This window comes from Monopterus albus, unplaced genomic scaffold, assembly GCF_001952655.1.
Source record: "Monopterus albus unplaced genomic scaffold, M_albus_1.0 scaffold299.1, whole genome shotgun sequence".
NCBI lineage: Eukaryota > Metazoa > Chordata > Actinopteri > Synbranchiformes > Synbranchidae > Monopterus > Monopterus albus.
In genome coordinates this window covers 70468-93446 of record NW_018128179.1, presented here as the reverse complement: position 1 = coordinate 93446, position 22979 = coordinate 70468, and the positions used below count along the sequence as shown (strand labels likewise).

The 22979-nt window shown below is 39.2% G+C and overlaps 3 protein-coding genes across 7 annotated transcripts in view; 2 read left to right on the top strand and 1 right to left on the bottom strand.

Moving 5' to 3' along the window:
- Window positions 1-4769, bottom strand: part of vps8 (VPS8 subunit of CORVET complex) — a 135468-nt gene extending 130699 nt beyond the window's left edge. Inside the window, exon 1 of the mRNA XM_020623435.1 lies at window positions 4612-4769. Coding sequence (XP_020479091.1) covers window positions 4612-4683 — 72 coding nt within the window. The 5' untranslated portion in view covers window positions 4684-4769. The remainder of the gene's footprint in view (window positions 1-4611) is intronic.
- A 3131-nt stretch (window positions 4770-7900) lies between these two features.
- Window positions 7901-16246, top strand: zic2b (zic family member 2 (odd-paired homolog, Drosophila) b). The gene is made up of 2 exons (XM_020623417.1): window positions 7901-8944; window positions 13246-16246. The coding sequence occupies exons 1-2, from the start codon at window positions 8422-8424 to the stop codon at window positions 13869-13871; spliced, it is 1149 nt and encodes a 382-aa protein (XP_020479073.1). The 5' UTR covers window positions 7901-8421; the 3' UTR covers window positions 13872-16246.
- A 919-nt stretch (window positions 16247-17165) lies between these two features.
- ctu2 (cytosolic thiouridylase subunit 2 homolog (S. pombe)) overlaps window positions 17166-22979 on the top strand; it is a 23026-nt gene continuing 17212 nt past the window's right edge. For 2 of the 5 annotated variants that reach the window (XM_020623426.1, XM_020623423.1), the window contains exons 1-4: window positions 17166-17314; window positions 17506-17590; window positions 22250-22324; window positions 22869-22947. In XM_020623426.1, the coding sequence (XP_020479082.1) occupies window positions 17185-17314; window positions 17506-17590; window positions 22250-22324; window positions 22869-22947 (369 nt within the window). In that variant the 5' untranslated portion in view covers window positions 17166-17184. Of the gene's footprint in view, window positions 17360-17435; window positions 17591-22249; window positions 22325-22868; window positions 22948-22979 lie in introns of all 5 variants that reach the window. The other 3 variants (XM_020623429.1, XM_020623428.1, XM_020623427.1) reach the window with 3 other exon arrangements.

Here is a 22979-nt window from a genome sequence, read left to right as displayed (position 1 = left end):
GGGCTGAGGTCAAGAAGGTGCAGGAGTTTAAGTATCTGGGGTCAACAGTCCAGTGTGATGTGGAGTGTAGGAAAGAGGTGAAGAGGCGAGTGCAGGCAGGTTGGAGTGGGTGGAGAAAGGTGTCAGGAGTGTTGTGTGACAGAAGAGTGTCAGCAAGAATCAAAGGAAAGGTGTACAAGACAGTAGTGAGACCAGCTATGCTGTATGGGTTAGAGACTGTAGCAGTGAGGAAAAGACAAGAGGCAGAGATGGAGGTAGCAGAGATGAGGATGTTGAGGTTCTGTTTAGGAGGGACCAGGATGGACAGGATTAGGGATGAGCACTTTGAATAATTATCAAATAGTACCCAGCAAATATCAAACAGCATTTTAGAGTGAAATGCCCATCACTAGTGGACACCTTGTCACTTTCTCTCTCTCTGGTTTATACATGGAATCACTGTCAACTAATTGTCTTCTATTCTATTAAAAGAAGAATTAGAAATCTGCAGATAAACCCTGCTGTTCCCTATAGACAGAGTTTGACATCTGACCTAGCCCCATTCCACAGCAAGCTATACTAGGGTACTCTTGGATACTTTTCTTGAGATTTCAAAGCTTGCATTAAAATGTTTTGAGAACACTGTCAAGTATTTCAAACATGCCACTGTTTACCCCCTTTTAAAAAAACCCTCTCTTGACCTCTCTGTTTAAAGGAATTTGACCCATTTCCAAGCTGCCATTTTTAATCAAAGATTTCAGAAAATATTGTCTCCACTCAACTTATTTCTTGTAAGACTAATGACCAAATTTTTGAAAAGTTTCACTAATAGTCACTAATGACCTAACTGAATGCAGCTGACAATGGTCTATACTCAACTTCTCCTTTCTTCAGTTCTGCCTTCAACACAGTGGACCATAATGTCTCAATCAACTGTATGAAAAGCCATGTTGGTGTCAGTGATGTGGCGCTAAATTGGTTAATCTCTTCTTTGTCCAACAGGTCCTTTTCTGTAATACTTGGAGATGCCTCCTCTTCAAGGGTCAAAGTGTTTATTTGTCATATGCACAGTTAGGAAACGTGTTTCCCTGTACAATGAAATTCTTACTTTGTCGTCCACATGAATGCCACAAAAATACAAGTGAAATATAAAGTAGATAAATAAGTAACAAAATCTAAGGCACTTCTTGTGTGCCTTTATTTTGTGGGGTTCCCCAAGGCTCTGTGTTGGGACCGCTCTTGTTCACTATGTATATGCTACCCCTGGGGCAAATCTTGCACAGAGATGACACTGATTTTAATTGCTATGAGGATGACACCCATTTTATGTCTGCTTAAAGCCTGGTACCATGGATACATCCTGTATTATAGTCTGCCTCAATGAAATAAAAAACTAGATGTCCAGAAACTTCATGCAATTAAATGATTCAAAATCCAATGTAATTATAATTACACCGATGGCCACAGTACTGACAGTATTAGTAATCTGCTGGGCTTCAGGATAAATGAGTGACCATTGTATTCTCAGAACTTTGTTTTGAAGTTAATGCTCACCATTCCCTCTGTGTTTCATGTTAATGTTTCTTGTTTTTGTTGCTGCTCTTCTTGTTGGTCTCCACACTGCCAGTTTCTTATCAATCACCAGAGGAAGCCAGGGCTGTAAAATGTGTTTTTATTTCTCACCTCACTTGTTCGCACCTCACACCTATGCTTCCTGGCATCTCAGCTCTACTGTAGCATCTGTAGCACACAGTGTGGGAGTGTGTGTGTCGTATGTGAGGAAAAAAGAGTGTTTCTTTGAGGTTATGTGAAGATTAATGTTGTGTTTTCCATTTGTTGTCTTTGTCATCTGTCACCTATTTTGCAGCTGAGTCTTATTTTCAGGCTGACAACAATTTACTTAGGCAGGTTACAGCCCCCTGGAGGGATGGGTGTAGTTGAAACAGGTAGTTAAGAGGGTGGGGGCTGAGTGGGATTCTTTCCCAATTCACTCAGATGTCAGTGGCTGAGCAGAGGAATGAACGCTCACTACTATGACGACACACAGTGAGTGGACAAGTGTGGGCTGGGAAGTGTTTGGGATTTCTCTCATTTCACTGTCCGTGATAGCCTGCCGAAATATATAGTAAACATGAACACACGCCACACCCTCCAGTATGTGCAACTACTAAAATTAATGTGAAGGAAAAGACAACTAAACTACAGTACATAAGGCATGCTATGAACAATCACATTACATTAGATTTGTGTGAAACAGCATATAGAGAGCTGAAATTGTGTTGTCACATCCGGTTCTCCTCTGTTCCACTAGCTTCAGTGACTTTATGCAAAATCTCATTAGCATCTTTAGAAAACTAAGCACATTCCTCTGTTTGCTTTTTTTCATATTCTAAAACAAGCTACCATCCACTACAACCCTTACTGAAAGTTTCAGACAGCGGCTGATGATCTAGGCATATTAACTCCATTATTTTGTTTGATATTTCTTTATGCTTCTTACTGTCCTTGCAGTAGGGTTGCCGTCTTTGAAATGTCTCTGTTACTGGCAGCTGAGTGACTGTCGCGCGAGTTGCTGAACTCTCCCGCTCTCTCTTAGCGCTTAACTTTGAAAACTGTTCATGTTCCTTTACGTGACTAACCTTTAAATGTCTGATGAGGTTCGTGGTGTTAAAATGCTTTAGGTGCTTCCCGCCTCGTGGAATTTGCTTGTTACACAGGTTGCAGATTGCTAATGTTGGGTCTTTTTCACACACCACGTAGAATTGCCAAACTGGAGAAGCCATTTTACCAGCGCAAAAAACTTGTCTCGCGAGTTTTGCGTCATCTGATCGGCTTTTCTATATCAGCCATTACAGAGACAGCCGATCAAACTTCCCAAAGCAATTATCAGCCAATTATGATCGGCAACCGATCAATCGGAGCACCCCTAGTAATCTCTCCTCTGTTTTGGGTCCCCTATCTGATAATTAAAGAGGTCTTGATGTTTGCCCTTTGATACTCAGGTGACCATAGCGGTCCAATCCTGCTTTGCACAACTGAAACAGCTCACAAAGATCAGGTCATTCCTTTCCCCTGCAAACTTAGAAAAGGTCTTACATGCTTTTATTTCTTCCAGACTAAATTACTGCAATGCACTTTATTCTGGAATTAGCAGGCACAATACTCTGACTTCAGTTGATACAAAACGCTGCTGCCAGACTTTTAACATGCACGAACATATCTGACTACATTTCACCAACTCTTGCTGCCCTTCACTAGTTACTTGTGAGTTCTAGAATTAATTTTAAGATTTTACTACTTGTTTTTAAAGCCTTGAATGGTCTGGCTCCTGCTTATATTTTCAATTTGTTAATTCCTTAGGACTGTAATCACTGCCTAAGATCCTCAGGCCATACATATGTTGATTTGATCCAGTAAAAAAAAACTGTTTTTCAAAACAAGAAAATGGGTTTGACCTCCCCCTTTCAACAGCCTTCCTTACAATAGGCACATTCAAGATAACCCAGAACTGTGCAGAAACGATCACCAGAGACTGACCCACAATTCATGCCAGGTAGTTTTCTGTCCAATTTGCTCTGACGTCACATCTACACAAGCAATGATATTCTCAGAGGACCGAGGCAGCTGCAGTTTTTGGAGAGACTCTCACCTGATCAGCTTAGATGTTGGATCAACAACATAATGTTTTATAGAAATGTATCATTTCTTGTATAATTGCAGAGACTGTGATTGTATTAGTGGGTATTTGCATTATGAATGTTTATGAATGTTTAAAGTAAATGTGTGACTATGAGTCAGAGAAGCTGACAGTTCTCATAGAGTGCAGACAGCCTGTGATAGCTCTGCTCTACAATGTGAACAATATTAATTCATTCTTGAAGTATTAAGGGACACAAAAGCCTCTGGGAAGCTGCTGTGAAGAGTCTTAAAATGGCATCTGTACAGAAGTGAAGCAGTGGCAGGCTAAATATCTGGCAGATCAAAAATGGCTACAAATTTATTTATGCAGTTTCATAACAAATCAAACCTGGTCAGCTCAAAAACAGCAGCAAACTGATATGATGGTGCATTATATGAGAAATGTAGTCCACACACATTTCCAAGCGCAATATTTGAGTAGTAGTATGGAGGTCACATAGACCAGCATGCTATCACTCTCTTGTCACACAGAAGAACGTTATTAAAACAACAGTTTGGACCCTGAGTACAAGCTGAAAAGTTAGGTTTGATCACATTAATTCAATTGGGATCAGGCCCAACAGCACGTGAGTGCTTCCGTGACTTCCTGAACAGGCTGAAGGCTGGTGGAAAGCTCCTAAACAGCCCTCTTGACTGCGGACTGTCACCGCCCCCCGTTCTTGTCCGCTACCAGGCGAAGCGCCCGCGCATCTCGAACGAGCCGAATGGCTTCGTCAGACATGCGCAGCTTGGCCTCCTTCGATCCTTTAATGAGCTAATGGCGGGTTCATTATTAAACGTGTTTTTCGATCATAATTTAAGAGAAGCCGCTGTGAACCTCCACATCTCATGGTATACAGACGCTGGGAAAACAACACACTGCCGCGGCAGCACACCCTCAGTTGTCCCTCACGTCTTCCACTGCATCACAGTAGAATAAGTAGTTTCTCTCACCGTGTCCACGTCCATCAGGTTGACCTGGGACGAAACAGAGACCAGGCTGCGAGCGTCCGGAGACTCCGACATCGCTGGCTTTACATGGACTGTACAATATTCTGATAGCCCTGTGCAGTTCCTCAAACAGGAACTACATTTATTACAACTTCCGAATGATTTTTTCAGAATAAAGGTTTAGTTTGAGAGCCCATTTATTTCGAAACACTGTTCATTACAGCTCTAACAGTTAGAATGATTGATTTACAAAAATCTCAAGGCATGCACTCAAATTCAGCAGAAATAAGTACACCCTCATTAAATCCTAACAGGTTTTCTTACCAGTAAGACATATTTTGGTTTCTTATTATTTGTAATATTTGTTTGATTGGTTGATTAATAGTTATTTATGTATTTGTTTGTTTTTTTGAATGTTTGCATGGGTTTATTTATTTATTATTATTTATTTATTTCCGTTTGCTATTTATTTATCTGTTTGTTTGTTTAATGTTTGTTTTCATTTATTTATTTAATTGGTGTTTATTTGTTTATTTGTCTAGGTAATGTTATTAATTGGTGTTTATTTGTCTAGGTAATGTTAATGTGAATGAGATTTATTTCATGAACAAATGGATCCATTTCCATACAGGCCTATGATAAAAGTGACAAGACAAATTCCTGAACTTGGCATTTGCTAAATTTAAATCTAATTATTGAATATAGCCTATATAGTTAATATGTTTATCATGTGAAATTTAAGGATGTTGATGTCTGCAGAAGTAAGTGACAACACTTGCACTGTTTTTGTAGATATCATTGAAAAGAAAGGAACATGTATATAGTACTATATATTGCCTTTATCAGTGACCTCATTGAAAGCAACTCTGTAAACATCAACCCTTTTTAATCACCTGAACAGCTGCAATAATGACTAATATTCATCAAACCTCTATCAACAATATGAGCAGCAGTCTTCATTAACACAATCAGTAACAATGGCTATCACAACCTACAGCATAACTGTACAAAATGCATTGTTTTCTGATTAGAGTGACTGTTGGCAGAACAGATGAGGCACCAGGAATAATCAAGCCTGGCTGTTAGCCTGGTCTGGAGCAGGCTAGCTGCACAGAAAAACTCTCCATGGTACACCACTCAGCGGTGTCTAAAATAGTGACATGATATTTTGACTGTCACACACAATCCTCCCTGCAAGGTTGTGGAGGCCACATTTACGGGTGCTTTAGAATGTAACTTCCATAATCAGAAAATGATGTTTTATTTCTGTAGTTCAGTGCTTTGGTTTGTGTCACTCCCTCTCCTCATTCACACACTCGCTTGCTTGACCACCACTGCTTGCTTTCTGTGTTAGTGGAGTAGATTCAGTGCATAGGCAATGAAATTTGGCCACAAAGATAAAAAGAATGGCTCTTAGGTACACTAGCATGGGGATCAGGGTGCTACAAGGGCTGCAGCCCTCCCTAGTGGTGGCTGCAATTGATAGCATCTTGTAATCAGCAACATAAAATTAAAAAGAACAGTCTGTTAAGAACAGACAAATTTTTAAAAAACACAATTTGTTTAGCTCTGGATATAATGGTTTAAAATGGGGGGATATGGTTGTAGAAAAACAGTTTTAAATAGTATATTTAGAAAAAGATTTTTTGAGAAAACCCATGCCCCTCAGGAAGCTTTTGACAATCCAGACTTAGCAAGCAACAACTGTAGACCAAGCAACAAAAAACAACAAATATAACATTTTATTTTTAGAATGAACTAGTGTGCTCTGAAAAGATTGTATTGCAAAAATTAGGCTTTGCCATTCTATAACATACAGGACACATACTGTTCAAAAACACAACTGAAAGTGAATAAACCACACTGTCCAGTGTGGCTCCGTCTGAAGAGAGTGTATGGCAAATAAAACATAACTATTACCACAGTGAAGCAGGCACTGAGTGACTGAGAGACAGACACCCAGGGAAAAATCAAGTTAGTGGAGACTAAAACTAGGGATATCCTAACCTCTGTTTCTGGCCCCAATACAGATCGATATTAAGTATTGACCGATGCAAATTCCAGTCCAATACTTATAATTATCTACAGTTCATTAAATGTCTGACATACGAAATTTATCTGGCGCACTATATTTTTAAGGAGCTTCTTGATCCAAATACTGGATCATGTCCTGGTTCCAAAATGTTGAGCTTATTAGCTTAAATTTTTGATGTGAAGGAAAGAATGGCTGGACAACAAACTCAGAGCTACAGATTCACTGCACGGCAAATACTAACTACTACTTCAAGTCTGCATATGAACACATATTTTAACAATTTAATAATGCTGCATTAACAAAAGGTAGCTGTCGTAGCACCACTGGACACAAGCATAAAACCTACTGTGTCTCAGTGGTGTAGGCATAAATTGTATATTAAGTGGGCCGATACAAAAGTGGATGGGCTATTTTTTTCCCATAAAAACTGCATGTTAAACCAGCAGGGCATAGCCTATTAAGGCTGCACACAACAATGTAAACAAATGCCTGTCTTCTATAACCCATGCAGCCTAAAATTTATTTGCAACAACAACAGATGAATTTTATGTTTCTTATGTTATTATAACATGGTGCTTAACAGAAGATCATCTGAAACTCAAAATCAGGACTTGTGTGACAACCTACAGCTCATGCACTGACCACATAATGAACCCTTTTATATTACACAGTACATATTAAACATAAACAGCTAAGCATGTCAGTTAACACAGAAATGTCTCTCGTGCACTACTGCCCTCGTTGCTCCAGTAAGGCCAGCTCACAGAAAAGCACTAATGCACAAACAGCTGTTAACACAAATCAGCAGTAAAAGAAAATCCAAGAAGCAAAAGAAAACATCCAGTAAAGCACTGTTTGAATTTCTGTTACATTATCTATAGAATTTGTGTATCATTTGTATAGAAAAAAAAAACTCATTTGAAAAAATTAGTTTTTTTTCATGTTTTGATTTTTGGCTTATTTTGAAAACAAATGAATGAATGATACACAGATGATGCACTGGTTCAAGCTTCTCAGTTATGAAGATTTTCTGCTTAAATGTCTCTTTGGGAGAGTTGTTGGTAGTATTAAAAGATAAAATAATAACAGGCATGAAATTAGCGAGTAAGCTGCTATCCTAACTAATGGGAATGTAGACCAAAACGACAAAAATAAGACTGTGTGGGGGGGGAAAAATCTGGAATTTTCTCACCAACCATTTAATGATGATTGGTGAGAAATTTTGTTTACAGGCTACACAAATTGCCAAAAAACAAATGAATGAATGATACACAGATGATCCACTGGTTCAAGCTTCTCAGTTATGAAGATTTTCTAACATACATTTTAACATTTAGTTTTCATCATTTCAACACAAAATATGAAATGTTGAGTTACCAAATGACCATCACGACAGGGTATAATGGACGTTGTGTTTACTTGTGCATATTACTATGGGCCTAATTTGTGAATCTATTAGTTGAAAAATAAGAAAGGAATGGGAAAGGAAAGGAGACGAGGACGCTGATATAAAGTGTTGGGACACCACCTGCTGTGTTCTTCCGACTCCGTTCACCTCCATTCACACAGTAAATAAAAGCATGGAGGCTCTGACTCTTGGGATCTAACACTGAACTGCGGGGGGTAAAGACACTGCCGCTTGGGCTCTTCCGTTCACCAAAAGACGCAAGAAGGAAGCAGGAGCGCAGCAAACGCTCTACCAGTTGGATTAAACAAATTTTACGTGAAAGTAGGGATTTAAGTTGGCGACAGGAGCGGGGCAGCCCGCCGTGCTGAGCATGAAGCGGACGGCTGTAGTGGCCAGGCACAATGGCCTCGTCTCTCCGCTTGGGAACAACAACTCCGGGGCTTCTAGCATCGTCTCGCCACCCTTGTCCAGAGCCCCTAACATCTCCGCTTCTGCCGACAATGGTTCTGGCAGTGGGATGGACGGCCTGCTGGATTTCTCGAAAGGCCCCACTGTCAAAACGGAGCTGGTCTGCAAATGGATTGACCGAACTTCATCGAGACAGAGGCTTGGGAGGACGGCAACGTCAGTCTGCGACCAAACTTTCAGCTCCATGCAAGAGCTTGTTGACCACGTCACCACCGAGCATGTAGCAGCGGGGCTTGAGACCCTCAGTCATGTCTGCATGTGGGACGAGTGTATGCGTGGCGGGAAGGCGTTCAAAGCCAAATACAAACTCATCAACCACATTCGCGTGCACACCGGGGAAAAGCCGTTTTCATGCGCATTTCCCAACTGCGGCAAGATGTTCGCACGCTCCGAGAATCTCAAGATACACACGCGCACGCACACTGGTAGGGTTTCATGATTGTATGACTACACAGCGTTGCTATCCAGTCATTATAGTCTTTAAACCCGAACCATCCGTCAACACAGGACCCTCCTGACAGAGACGGACAATAAAGAGGTTAAAAGAGATTTTCCCTGTCTACTAGGAATCCCCTCCGTATTTACGCAGGCTGAGTTCAATACCAATTCACATCCACCCTTCATTGTTTCCTTGTTTCCTAGAGGAATCATGGCTCTAAACCCAGCTCAGGAAACATGCAAGGTGTCAGGAAGCAGCACAAAGCAGCTTGATTAGGAAAAGGATGAGTAGGCTACCCAGCGCCACTTTCTACTTACTCTCTATAAATCAGTAATTATTGGTTAATTAAAAGTTAATAAACCATTCAATGCTGCTTTATATATCAGTTAAAAGTCATCAATAAGAGCAACTCTTGGGTTGCCAGGTAGGCTAAAAGTCCTTTGGCCTGGTGTTTTTTTCTTTTTTTAAAGTATTTACAGGGGCATTTTATGGTTTTATTAGCACGGTATTCAGCATATGTTCCTGAACTGGGATGATACCAAAACAACCCACAAAAATTCATTAATTTACAATTTGGTATTTTAAGAAACCAGCTAACAAATCAAATTGCAGATGATTTACTCACTTTGGCTCACTATTAGAAAGCAAGAAATATGATGAACTAAAACTAAGTGTAATGATGAAGGACATTTATCAGCCATGGAGGTTCTCCACAACTTGGCAACTCAAACAATGGTCTTGTTAGTGGCCTAAAATAGATTAACAAGGGAATAATAAATGATTAATTTATATAGTTGATACTTAAAATGAATAAGCCCTTTATACAGGCTGCCTTAATTAGAAAGTGGTACCATTTACTCTCATATAAATATAAATAGGGTGGACAAATATTAAACACGTCACAGTATAATACAATAAATTTCAACAGGACCTTCAGGCTGCAGCCTTGACCATGTCCATAAAGTTTAATCAGTGCCTCTCTGAAAGAGTTTGAACAAAAACAGAATGTCAGAATCATCAAGGAAGTAGGGTTTACTGCAAGGATGTGAATAAAACTGCATTGGTTTTAACTAGGTGGACCTAATAAACTGCCAGTGGAGTTTTAAAATGTATTTTAGCTTGATTGGATTTATATGAGATCATGAAAGAATGCATTCTTACAGTAGCTAAAAGGGAAATTGGTGTTTTGTTAATATTCTTATATGCTTCTAAATACAAAAACACAAAACAACACCTGCGATACATACACAGCGGCCACAAGAACTAATCCAACATTGGTTCAGGACATAGTACATAACATAGGAGAACTTCACACACCCAAATAATGTCATGTGTAAGAATAAATGAAAATGTACTTGGGACTACAGAAACACTCGTTCACAATGACCGCAAATAACCACTTGAAGGGATAGAAAGAACAATAAATATAATCATAAAGCAGAAAATTTTAGATGTATGTACCAGATAGCTCAGAATTAAACCCTCAAATCTTACTTATAAGTTTGCAAATTTTTGTTGTTATAAACTGTCAGTCCTCAATGCAATATTTGTGAGCAATATCCAAGTCTAAACGAAATCGCTTATGCTACATTTAAACCTGTAGGTTACATATCTCTTTATTAGGGATGCACCAATACTGATACCAGTATTGGGTCCAATACCACCCTCTAGTACTTGTACACATAAAAAGGTTGTCCAATACTATGCACAATACCATTTAATGACAACACTGTGTTAACCTCATGCTGTTTCAGCAGGTCATTAGGTGGTTCAGGGATATTTTAAGCTAAGTGATGACAAAAGAACAACTGACTGGGAGCTCTGCTTTGTGTGAGACAGACACACACTGGAGAAGAGACGAGGTTGTTTTTTACAGAGATGTCAACGCTGCATATGCAACAAAATCCAACAGTAATGTTAATGGGGAAAATAATTAATCAAAAGCCTGTTTAACAAGCAGAACACAAAACACAACAAACTTGTAGAAATACGACGTCTTCACTTTCCCTGTGGTCCTGTTCATCCACTAAACCACACAGTGCTCATTACTGTAGTGAATCGTTGTGTATGAGAATAAAACAAAAACTAATTTTATGTAGTTAACGGCTAAATCTAATGAACTCTGTATATGGAAATAAGACTGAGCACCTCCTCTAGAGCAGTGCAGCAGGGTGTCCAACAGGATGATGCTACAAACATTAGCCACTTTAAAGTAAGAGCATGCACCCTTGTTACGATTTAAATTGTATAAGACCATTTACCAAATTGCTGACTGTTGTATGCCGCGCTCTTAAATTTTGACATTCTGGGCAGGAGTTTTACAATTATTTCATTCTAATAGAGGGGCACACCCCTAAAAACGTTAAAAACCATTGTATTACAGTATGTTGTGTAGGCCACAGTTGCATGTTATATTTGATTAGAATGGTGGCAGTGCTGTGTGTGCTTTCACAAAAAGGTTGAATTTGCACAGTCTCCTGTTATATATTTTATTTAAGCACAACCAGAAAGTAAACCTCATGAAAAATGAAAATATCTCTAAAGTCATTGCACTTATAGGGTAATTGCAATCTTTATAAAAGAAACATTGTATTAAGTACTTGTATCGGTACTCGTACTTGGTCTGAAAAAAAAAAGTGGTATCAGCCATCCCTTATATCCATTTATGGCATCCCTCAGGTGCAGATCATAAGTGATCAATCCATTTGAGCAATATTTTTCCAGGCACTGATCCCTTTAACACCAGGACCAGGGAAACCCAGAAACAAACACTGAGATTCTTTGTCAAGTTAACTTTGTCAGCATTTTACCCAAGTACTCCAATATGGATCCATGTCCATGTACAACCCATCAACTTTCCACCTTTAGTTGGCATTCTCAGCAACATTCCTAAGGTCTAATGTCTAAAATGGGGGGTCATCTGTGAACTGTGCAATATCTATAAATGAGGCACTGCTTTTCCGTTACATATAGACATCTGCTTCTTAAATTGCCATACTTTCATCAGTCAGGTCACAGCAATGATATTCTGAAAAGAAATCTTTTTATATCACTTTTAAAACAATTTTTTATAGTATGCAGCTCATTGTCTTTGCTCATTACTGAAAACGTTATTGATATTCTTTATATTTGAGATGTCCAAAGGAGGAATCGGTACCAGCGCCAATCCAGGCATTTTTCACAGGACTGGTATTGGCCAGAATTAAGCCGATCTATTTCTGATCATTATTTAGAACTACAGTCCTGTATTTGAGTGGACTCACTTGCTTTTTGAGACACACATCACGCAACTGATAAGCTGCAGTATTAATCAGTCCAGCTGCCTGTGTGTGGCTGGACATATTACTCATAGCTGTGACCTGAAACCTGTTTTTAGCTTCAGGTCTATTTTGTAGAACTACGTGCATACAACGCACCACAAAAGCCACCAAAACAAAGCTCACTAGTTCCAACCAGAACGGCACCAAAATTTTGTAATGCATCAAGCAAAAGCACTTTAAACACATGAGCTGTCATCTGTTACACAGACACGAGCGTGAGCCTCCCAGTTGTGCATGCTAGATGTTATATGCTGCACACACTGTGCTTTCAGTATAGACACGCTGGTCAGACAGGGATGTCTAAACTGGACTGGATACACAAACTGTGTGTTCACATACAGATAAAAAGTAGTAGTTAGTAGCTGCCCTGTAATGAATCTGTAGCTCTGAGAGTGTGTTGTCCAGCTCCTAGTTAGTCTTTTATTTGTATAAATAATAATAATAATAATAAACTTAATATTTTGGAACCAGGGCCTGATCCAGTATTTGGATCAAGAAGCTCAGTGTGTCAGATTAATTTCAACTTCAGTGTGTCAGATATTTAATGAACATTTAATGTAGGTAAATATAAATATCAGATTGGAATCGGTATTGGCAGATACGTAATATTAAACAAATCAGATCTGTATCAGGGCCAAAAAAACAGGATCAGGACATCCCTAATTTATGTATTTGTTATGCTGTTCATTTTGTGAAGATAGAACCCCTGTTTTTGTTCTCAATCTTCAAAATTGCATAATTATTTCCTGAACACAGCCTCACATATATTAATAAGAATTCCTTGAGGCCGCACACTGTGGGTCAAATTGCACTTGGTGACATTTAAAGAAGGAATAGATGTGAAGGTTTAAATATGGGTGAGAGGTGGAGGAATATTTGACACACTAAAGTATCTCTTCAACTGTACCAGTACTCAGGAAGCCCATTTTAGACTTTGATAATTGTGAATGTGATGTTTGTGTTGCAGGTGAGAAGCCATTCCAGTGTGAGTTTTGCGAGCGACGCTTTGCCAACAGCAGTGACCGGAAGAAGCATTCACAGGTCCACACAGCCTCAAAGCCCTATGATTGCAAGGCCCTGGGCTGCACCAAGTCCTACACCCACCCCAGCTCCCTGCGCAAACATATGAAGGTTCACGTCAAGTCGTCACCTACCTCTGAACCTCATGACTTATACGACTCTATCCCTCATCAACTCCAGCAACCTCATCAGGATCTCCTGGAGCCCCTCGACCTTAAAATAAATCACCTGTCTCCATCACTTGTCAACAGAAATGCTCATTTTCCCCTTCTGTCTAATCATGAATTGAATATCAGCTCAGCCAGTGAAGTGGACCTGCTGCTGCGGAGTTCGTCTCCAGTGGCAATGCCTCTGGATCTCTCACTGTCAGGCCTAAAGAGTCAGCTGGCTCAGAAGCAGCAGGGTGGACGGACCCCAAGGAGAAGCCAGCGCTCAGTCAACCCAGCCCTACCTCAGTTGTCTAACATAAAAGAGTGGTATGTCTGTACTAGGACTACAGCACCAAACTTTTCTCTGCTTCACCCAGACTACATCAAATCAGAACCTAGCGATGATGAGGAGTATGTCACATAGAATGAAGGGACTGGTGAAACATAGTGTGAAACACAGACTGCACATACTGTAAGAACCATTTCAGGCCAGAGTATGCTCTCTGGACTCATACTTGCTATAATGTTTGAGAACCAGCAGTTGTATGGTTCAACATCAGTGGCTGTTCTAAGCTGGAGAAGGTCTTTGTTAGATTAATGGCTTTTTTACTCTGTCACAAATACAAATACAGCCTGGAGATGATCACTATTTGTGGACCAAAAGCAGTGGCTCAAATGATGCCAGATGGGAGGAATTCCATCATTATTGTTATCAAACAAAATGCTTGACAAGAAAACTACAAGTTATCTAATCAGGGTTGGCTAGCTAACCTGAACTAACACAGGGGTAACTTTGTATAAATGGACCAGACAATGTTGCTTACCGCTCTGTTTACTGTTAAAGAATATGAAAAAGGCATGAGTACATAATGACTTTTCTAGAGAGACAGATAAATGGCCAATTATCTAAGAGCTCCACTGAGATTAAGCAATTTCAAGGGCTAAATTGACACTGATGGAAAGTGGTTAATATTAACCTCAGCTCACGGTAGCACTGTACACGTAATAAAACAGCAGGTGAATGTGTGCCTGTAAGGTCTGTGTTTGGTTTAAGAAAACCAGTTTGTACAATGTCAGAAAGTTACAAATATTGTGTGAAGCAGCTGATTTGTCTGTCAGAAAGAGGGTTTCAGAGGCTGTCAGGTGATCTGACCTTGTTTGAAGCAATGGTTTTTACTAACATACTCTTGGTAGTAATTTGTTCAAAAGTGTTTCATGTGATTACATTTTAATCAACACAGCAGCCGGCACTGAAGCTGTACTTTGTGAAGGCGGTGGAACTGCTCCTTCTTTGTACTGATCATCAAGTGTCTCCTTAACCTGTTCATCTCAATGGACCTTGCAGTGGGTTAATCACCTGCATCTGTTTACACTCCATTTACAATTTAGTCAAGACCCCAAAGTTTTCAAAATGGCCATATATGTCATACACATATTCCTTTAACATGAAAATGTGTATTAAATGATTCATAATATATCTAGTATTTTTCTTTGATCAAATGGTGCAGCCACAAAAATATACATTTTGTATCTAAATAATGAATCAGTGTAAGAAGTGGAATGTATTGTGTAAGACTGATACAAGGGGAAGATATTTTATCTCTGTGTGAAGAGAACACTTAAATGGTTAAAGGATAAGTCTGATCATTTTTATATTAACAGTAGATTCAGCACTCCCCATACAGCGACTACACCAACAATGAACTGCCTCCACTCACGGTTAATGTCTGTCAGCGTGTCTGTTCTGGATTAGCTTCTTCGTCTGTGCCATAGACCTCCGCTGTTGTTCAAAAATGCTAAAAAAAAAAACAAAAAAAAAAACACATCAGTGAAACACACTACCGTACTGGGTGACTTTTTCTTTGTTACAAAAACAAGACCCTAATAATAACCTAATATTTGTTAAAAATATCTGGTGCTCTCACGCAGGCGCAGTTGCCTTTTGCTTACTTCAGACGCTGTAAAAGGTTACAGTGGTTTGGAGCCTCTGGACAACATTTTTAAAAAATATCAGGATCTTGTGTTTTGTAATGAGGAAACATCACCTAGTGCAGTGGCATGTTTCCCTGGTGTGCTGTTAATCTTTTTTGAACAATGTAGAGTAGTTGAGGCAATTCACTGTTGGTTTTAGTCCCTGTATGGGAATAGCTGAAAATACTGTTAATATAGGAAATGACCGGCCTTATCCTTTAAGTGGCTTGTACATTATCCATTCAAATATAAATAATTTCAAACTGGATATAATCCTGGGATGTAAGTAAACCAAACTGAAGCAGATTGTTTAAATTGTTAAATTAGATTGTTTAAGGTTATTTTAAACAGCTATTACAGTGTATAATGATTCAGGTCTCAACAGGTAAAACAGAAAGTGAGCAGAGCTGAAATGTCACTTATACTCTGTCATTGCACAGGAAAACTGTGTGCCAATTACAGTAAGTAGGTCAAATTTGATCAGTAGGTCAAATTTGACCTACTGATAACCGAATGGTTATGGTGTGCTGCACAGGGCATGTGCAATGTCGACGGTTTGAGTCCCACCACTGACATTTGTCACAGGTCTCCCCTTCTCTCTTTCTCCCTTGTTTCCTGTCTGTATCTCTGTGACTCACTTTTATATATAAGCAAATAGTGTCTTCAAAATAGACTGTGACCAGGCTTGAACCTGGAACCTTCTTGCTGTGATGTTGCAGCACTAATGACCATGTTACCATGCTGCCCAGTACATACATCTGTAAGTTAATATAAAAACAACTATCCCATACAGATAGATACAGTAGCAGATGCTTCAGCTACATCCAAACGTCCACTTTAGTGTTCAGTTTGAGCACAGACAGGACAGAAATTGATCATCTGCATCATCTGTTTGTGTTTTATACCAACAGCTGCTAACATGCATTAGGTCTCAAACCCCAGAGCAGAGCGGAGTTGAGATCAGGGTGCAGAGTCTTATCAATGGGATCTTTAGGTCCACTACAAGTTAGCTACAGTCAGCTAAAGTTATCCATTCTGAAATACCACAGTCAGTAAAGTGAGATCTAAATGATTTAAGCAACTTTTTTAGCCAAGTAAAACAAGAATGTATGCAGGTAAATATAGCACCTCCCACCTCGGTCCCAGCATTAAACACAATATGACGTATCTTCACATTCTCTATAATAGGGTTGATGGCAGGGTGGGCAGGGGACTGCTGCGGGGCCCAGAATTATATTCTTTAATGGGGAATAAAATCTCTTGTGGCACACCTGCGAGTAACAGTGATGTAAAATACATGAGAAACAGACTGAAAGAGAGATGGCAAAAGCAGTAGGGATAAAGACACCTGGGTGATAACTTTATCAAACTAAATAGTAGGGGTGATGAAAAAAAGTAGTACAGAGGAAGTAAAATCTAGTCTCAACTTTGGTTATATGGCAGTACAATATTTAAATGGGAAAACATAGCCTTATACAGTAACAATTTTTGTGATCAAGAAGGACATTTAAATCGCTCAGTAAGATGCACTGATGCTGCACATATTCAGAGAGAAGGGATTTGCCATAAATGATTTATTATTTATTTCAGATAATGTGATTGGCAGGATATAAACAATTTGTCTTGTAATTTTTATTATTTAATGATTTGTATTTTTTTGTATTTATCAAAGGTTTTAATAAAGACAAAATTTTAAGACACAGGCTATGTAATCTACTGTAATCCCAATATAGTCCAGTTGGTGGCAGTAGGGCATTATTCTTTTCATGAAGAAGAAGATTCCCTACGTCATCAAAGAGAGACACAAGAGGAGTGCTCATTGTAGAAAAAATGTCCAGGGAAGGAATGTATTTAATGCCATTATACCAAGCGGTGATATTTTAGAGAAACGCCAGGGTGTGTATATTGGTATATGTATCAGGTTTACCTTGACACTTCTTTGTGAGTAGGGCCTCATTTATTCGAGAATTTGCATTTGTAAAAGTTAGAGATACGTCTTCCTAACACCTGTTTTCAGGTAAACTAAAAGTAGTAGTTAGTCGTGGACTGCACTAATTCGTTGTTTGCCGACCGCTAACAAACCTCAGAAGAAAGAAAGAGGAAAGCCATCTTCCCAATGTGCCAGGTGGATGAGGACTACCACGGTGACCTGGAGCGCGCGGAGGTCCCGAAGTAAGTAATCACATTACAGCCAGGGGTGTAGTTTTATTTGATGAACGCGCACGGTTAAGTTGCGACTTGTTTAGAGAGCCACCTTTCCTGTGGTGGCAGCTGTAATTGCCTATATGTGAGGAAGAATGATCCAAATTTGCTCCTTAACATTGTGCAGGTCTGATCTACAGCTACAGGAAGCTCTTTTTGAGGTTACTGCTGCCAGAAGTGGTTCAACCACTTATTAATTCTAAAGGTTCACTTACTTTTTCCACCAGCACTTTGGATGTCTAATGACTGCTGTAGTGGCTTCCTGCAGTTTGTAATGGTTGTCTTTTATTTTCACATTCTTTCTAATAACCACATCTCAAGAACGGACAGGTCTGTCGGACTGTCTTTACATGTTGGACTGGAACGCAACTAAACGATAAAAACACAGTTGTTCCGCTGTCCCCTGGTTTATTAATAACAGACTACGGAACAACATCTTTCTTCCTGTTTCTATCACAGCAGTAAGAAAAAAAGTCACTTTCGGCTTTTCCTGTTTAGGGGTCGCCACAGTGAATTGTCACACTGACGACTCGCATGTTGACATTTGGCACGTGTTTTACGCCAGATGCCTTTCCTGATTCGAACCCGGGCCGCAGCGGCGAGAGCGCTGCTCCTTAACCACTAGCCTACCAGGGACGGCTGTTTCTATCACAGCAGTATGGAAGCTGAATAGGCAAACTACAAAAATAAAAGTATTAACCCTTCTCTGTTAACAGTCAGTATTATTTCTCAACTCAATTAATACTTAATACTCAACAGTATTACATGAAAATAAACAATTTCCAACATATTTACGCTCAATATTAAAAGAAAAAAGTTGCTTATATTTCAGCCCTTACTTCTTTAGGCATGCGCTGGTGATGTCCAATTGATACCATGACACCTGTATCGAACCACTAAATCATTTGTATCAGTATTGGTTCGTTCATTCAAAGATTCAAAATAAAACTAAATATTTCAGAAGTGAAAATTCTGAAGAGAAGCATGAATGAAATAAAGCTAAATATTTCAAAAGTATGAAATTTACAAAAGTTCTGAATAGAAGCATGAATGTCCTTGAGGAGCTGAACATTTTAATAGCTGAAATAACTGCAAGTATGCTGAAGTAGAATTTTCCCATTCATTTGAATGGAACAAGATTTTCAAAATAAAGCTAAATATTTCAAAAGTATGAAGTTTACAAAAGTTCTGAAAAGAACCATGAATGTCCTTGAGGAACTCAACATTTTAATACCTGAAATAGCTGAAAACATGCTGAAGTAGAATTTTCCCATTCATTTGAATGGGGCAAGATTTTCAAAATAAAACTAAATATTTTAAAAGTATAAAGTTTAGAAAACTTCTGCAGAGAAACATGAATGTTCTTGAAGAGCTGAACATTTTAATAGCTGAAAGTGGAATTTCCCCATTCATTTGAATGGGGCAAGATTTTCAAAATAAAGCTAAATATTTGAAATGTATGAAGATTAGAAAATTTCTGAAAAGAAGCATGAATGTCCTTGAAGAGCTGAACATTTTGATAGCTGAAATTATGCTGAAGTAGAATTTTCCCATTCATTTCAATTAAAATTTTCAAGATAAAGCCAAATTTTATGAAAGTATGAACTTTATAAAAACTGGGAATAAAAGCATGAATGTCCTTGAAAATCTCAACATTTGATAGCTGAAAAAGATGAAAGTATGCTGAAGTAGAATTTTTCCATTCATTTGAATGGGGCAAGATTTTCAAAATAAAGCTAAATATTTCAAAAGTATGAAGTTTAGAAAATTCTGAATAAAAGCATGAATGTCTTTGAACAGCTGAACATTTTGATACCTGAATGGCTTTGCTAGCTGAAAGTATGCTGAACTTATTAAAGATGTGAAACTAGTCCAATAGGACCCCACAAAGTAGGTAAAACAAGTAGGTGTGAACGTGTGTGTGGGCGGGGGAGGGGGGAGAGACAGAGAGGGAAAGGGGGAGAGAGACGGGAGAGATTGAGCTGCATTTTATGGACCACCAGATGGCATTCTAAGACTGTCGTTGACTCAGCACTTTGAGCTCCCATTGAGTTGTATTGCAAAAAATAAAGCTGAATAGATTAAAAATTATAAATATTATAACAAAGAAAAATATAAGCAGGGATGTCCTTGAAAAGTTGAACAGATAGAGACCCCAATGGCCTGTATAGCTGAAAGTATGCTGGACTTATAAAGTGCCAAAAAAGGGTGGAAGATCCCAGAATAATAAATAAAGAACAGGAGAGCATAGTGTGGATGCTTTACAGCATCCACACAGTTATGGGGCATGCCCCAGTAATGGGTAATAAAGACATGACAGGTTTGGCGCAATGAACGGAGAAAATTAGAAATGGGTCATTAATACAATTAAATTAAAACGACAACAGTTCGGTGCCCGGAGGACAAAAGTGGAACCATAGTGCAACAATAACGGTTTACTGTTGACATGTTAACTGCAGCTCAACAATATAAGGAAACTTTCACACAGAAGGCCAATAGTGTACATAGTAGGTATAATAACGTAAATGGATAAATGTGTTACATGGACCACAAAAAAAACTGGCGATTCAGCGCAAGCAGACAAAAAAAATGACAGGCAGTAGCCTTATCAACCAAAAAGCCAGCCGAAAAGAAAATATGATGATCCATCTTGCGCTTGGATTCACTGTGTGTCTTGTATCTTAAACTGTTGGCAGCAGACAGCATGAGACCCATGATAATAGCCTCAACTTCACAAAACAACATTTGGAGGCATTAATCATCAGGGGTTTGATGTTTCAGAATCTGCTTGAGGATATCCATGTGGATAATCACCTTTATCGGCCAAGTATGTTACACACAAGGAATTTGTTTCCAGTACAGAACCGATGGCAGCCATCTGCGGTGCCAACTCAACCGATGGCTCTAACCATCGGGGGAAACTGGGGGGGGGTTCAGTGTTTTGCCCAAGGACACTTTGACATGTGGACTGCAGGCACCCAAGATTCGAACCTTCAACCATCCGGTTGGGAGACGACTGCTCTACCCACCGCACTGTCGCTTCCCCTTTTGCAGAAGTGTATCTAAAATCTTAGACTGATTCCAGCCTTTCTGGGAAATTTAGCAAAATATTTTATTATGATAGAATTATTGTGTGTGTTTATTTGTGACTTTGGTGATGATCAGATCACATTTCATGACAAAAAAAACAGAAAATTTCAAACAGGGCTGTTACTGTTTTTGCAGCTATATGTAACCTTTAATATACATTTATAACAGGCAACAGGTCTGTATGTCATCACCGATGAACCTGACAATTAAGCTTAAAATTCACCATAAATATCTTTTTTTAAGCTTTTTTTGGGGCTTAAGCCCTTTATTTTTGTTTTTTGTTTGGGGTGGGGGAGGTAGGATGCAGAGAGGCAGAAAGGGAGGCATAGAGAGAGGAGGACTTGCAACACGGCGGTGGTCAGACTTGATACACCGATGTCCTGACCTTCTTATCCATCTGTCCAGGGTTTGTTGTTGAATTTGATGCTCAGCAAGGAAGAAACCATTTAAAAAAGGCAGATTACGGTTTGCAGCTATACATAGGGACAAAGGTCTTACTTTCTGAAGAAATGTCCTCTGGTCTGATGAAACAAAAAATAAACTGTTTGGTCATAATGACCATCGTTATGTCTGGAGGAAAAAGGGGGAGGCTCGCAACCCGAAGAACACCATCTAAACCGTGAAGCACGGGGGTGGCAGCATCATGTTGTGGGGGGGCTTTGCTGCAGGAGGAACTGGGGCACTTTGCAAAATAGATGCCATCATGAGGAAGGAAGATTATGTAGATATACTGAAGCAACATCTCAACACATCAGCCAGGAAGTTGAAGCTCATTCACCAATGTCTTCAAAATAGACTGTGACCCCAAGCAGACTTCCAAAGTTGTGGCAAAATAGCTTAAGAACAACAAAGTCAGGGTATGGGAGTGGCCATCACAAAACCCCTGACTTCAATCAATGGAACATTTGTCGGCAGAACCGGAAAAAGCATTTGAGAGAAAGGCCTTCAAACCTGACTTGGTTCCACAAATTCTATCAGGAAGAATGGGTGAACAAGCAACTTGTAAGAAGCTTGTGGAAGCCATCCTGAAATGTTTAACTTGGATGTTTAACATTGTTTAACAATTTAAAGGCAACGCTACCAAATACTAACCGTGTATGTAAACTTCTGACCCACCGGGGATGTGATGAAAGAAATTAAAGCTGAAATAAATCTCTTTCTCCTCTATTATTCTGCCATTTCACATTCTTAAAATAAAGTAGTGATCCTAACTGACCTAAGACAGGGAATGTTGCATGTAAAAATACATTTCATGTTTCATCTTCATATTTGAGACTGGCAAAGATGATGAACAGAATGCAACTGTGACTTGTCAGCACTGTCAAATATGTGTCATGTTTTATAAGTGTGAAGTTGTTTTGTTTTTTTTGTTTTGTTTTTTTTACACTATTTTACTAGATGTTGTTAGTTTAGAAATATGACATCAGACGTGTGTTAGACTAGGTGTCATTACAGCCAGTTTAACAGGGAGGAAAAGTTGGGAAAATGATCAGTGCCTTGCTCATGAATTTTAAGATGTCTTCCCCCTTTTTTTTTAAGTGTTTCCAAGAAATGTGTCAAATGCAAAGAGGCAAGTGCAGCTGTGGTGATCAGAGCAGGAGATGCATACTGCAGGTGAGACATGCACCCTCAGCACTGGTGTAGAATATTCATACACAACACGAGATTACAGACTTCTTTGAAGTGAATGGACATGTAGCAGAAGTTCTTAAGATCCCAGATGAGCCAAACAAACCCTCTTGCAGGACTGAGTACACTGTTGACAGAACTGTCTCAAGACTGAAAGAGTGGAAGCAAAGTTTGTCCTGTTAGACTGCACAGAGTTCCATCTCTGTACCTCCCAAACAGAGAGTTCAAGTTGTAGGAGACATCAGGATAGGCAAGATAGTAGTGACACTAACCACCATTGTTGTCTCAGCCACATGACTGAAAATTATGAATAGGTAATTGTAGTAATACCTCAAAAAGAAAGGAAACCGTCTTCAAAAAAAAAAAAAAAAAAACAGCTATGCAGCACAGACTTGATTCCAAACTTGAACTGACATTTTGGCAACCATGCACCTTCCTCGCATTTTAAAATGCAACATTAGCCCACTGGAAGTGTAACTAGATACAATTATTTTACACTTCTGCTCAAATATTTTTTTCTGTCTGTCAGGGGCTGTTTCAAGGAATACTTCATTCACAAGTTCAGAGCTATGCTGGGCAAAAACAGGATCATTTTCCCTGGAGAGAAGGTAAGCTGTATTCTATTTCAGTGTTTCCCGAA

Coding starts and splice junctions, on each gene's coding strand:
- zic2b (XM_020623417.1), top strand. CDS start 8,422: ATGAAGCGGACGGCTGTAGTGGCCAGGCACAATGGCCTCGTCTCTCCG. Junction 8,945..13,245: donor ACACACGCGCACGCACACTG/GTAGGGTTTCAT, acceptor TTTGTGTTGCAG/GTGAGAAGCCATTCCAGTGT.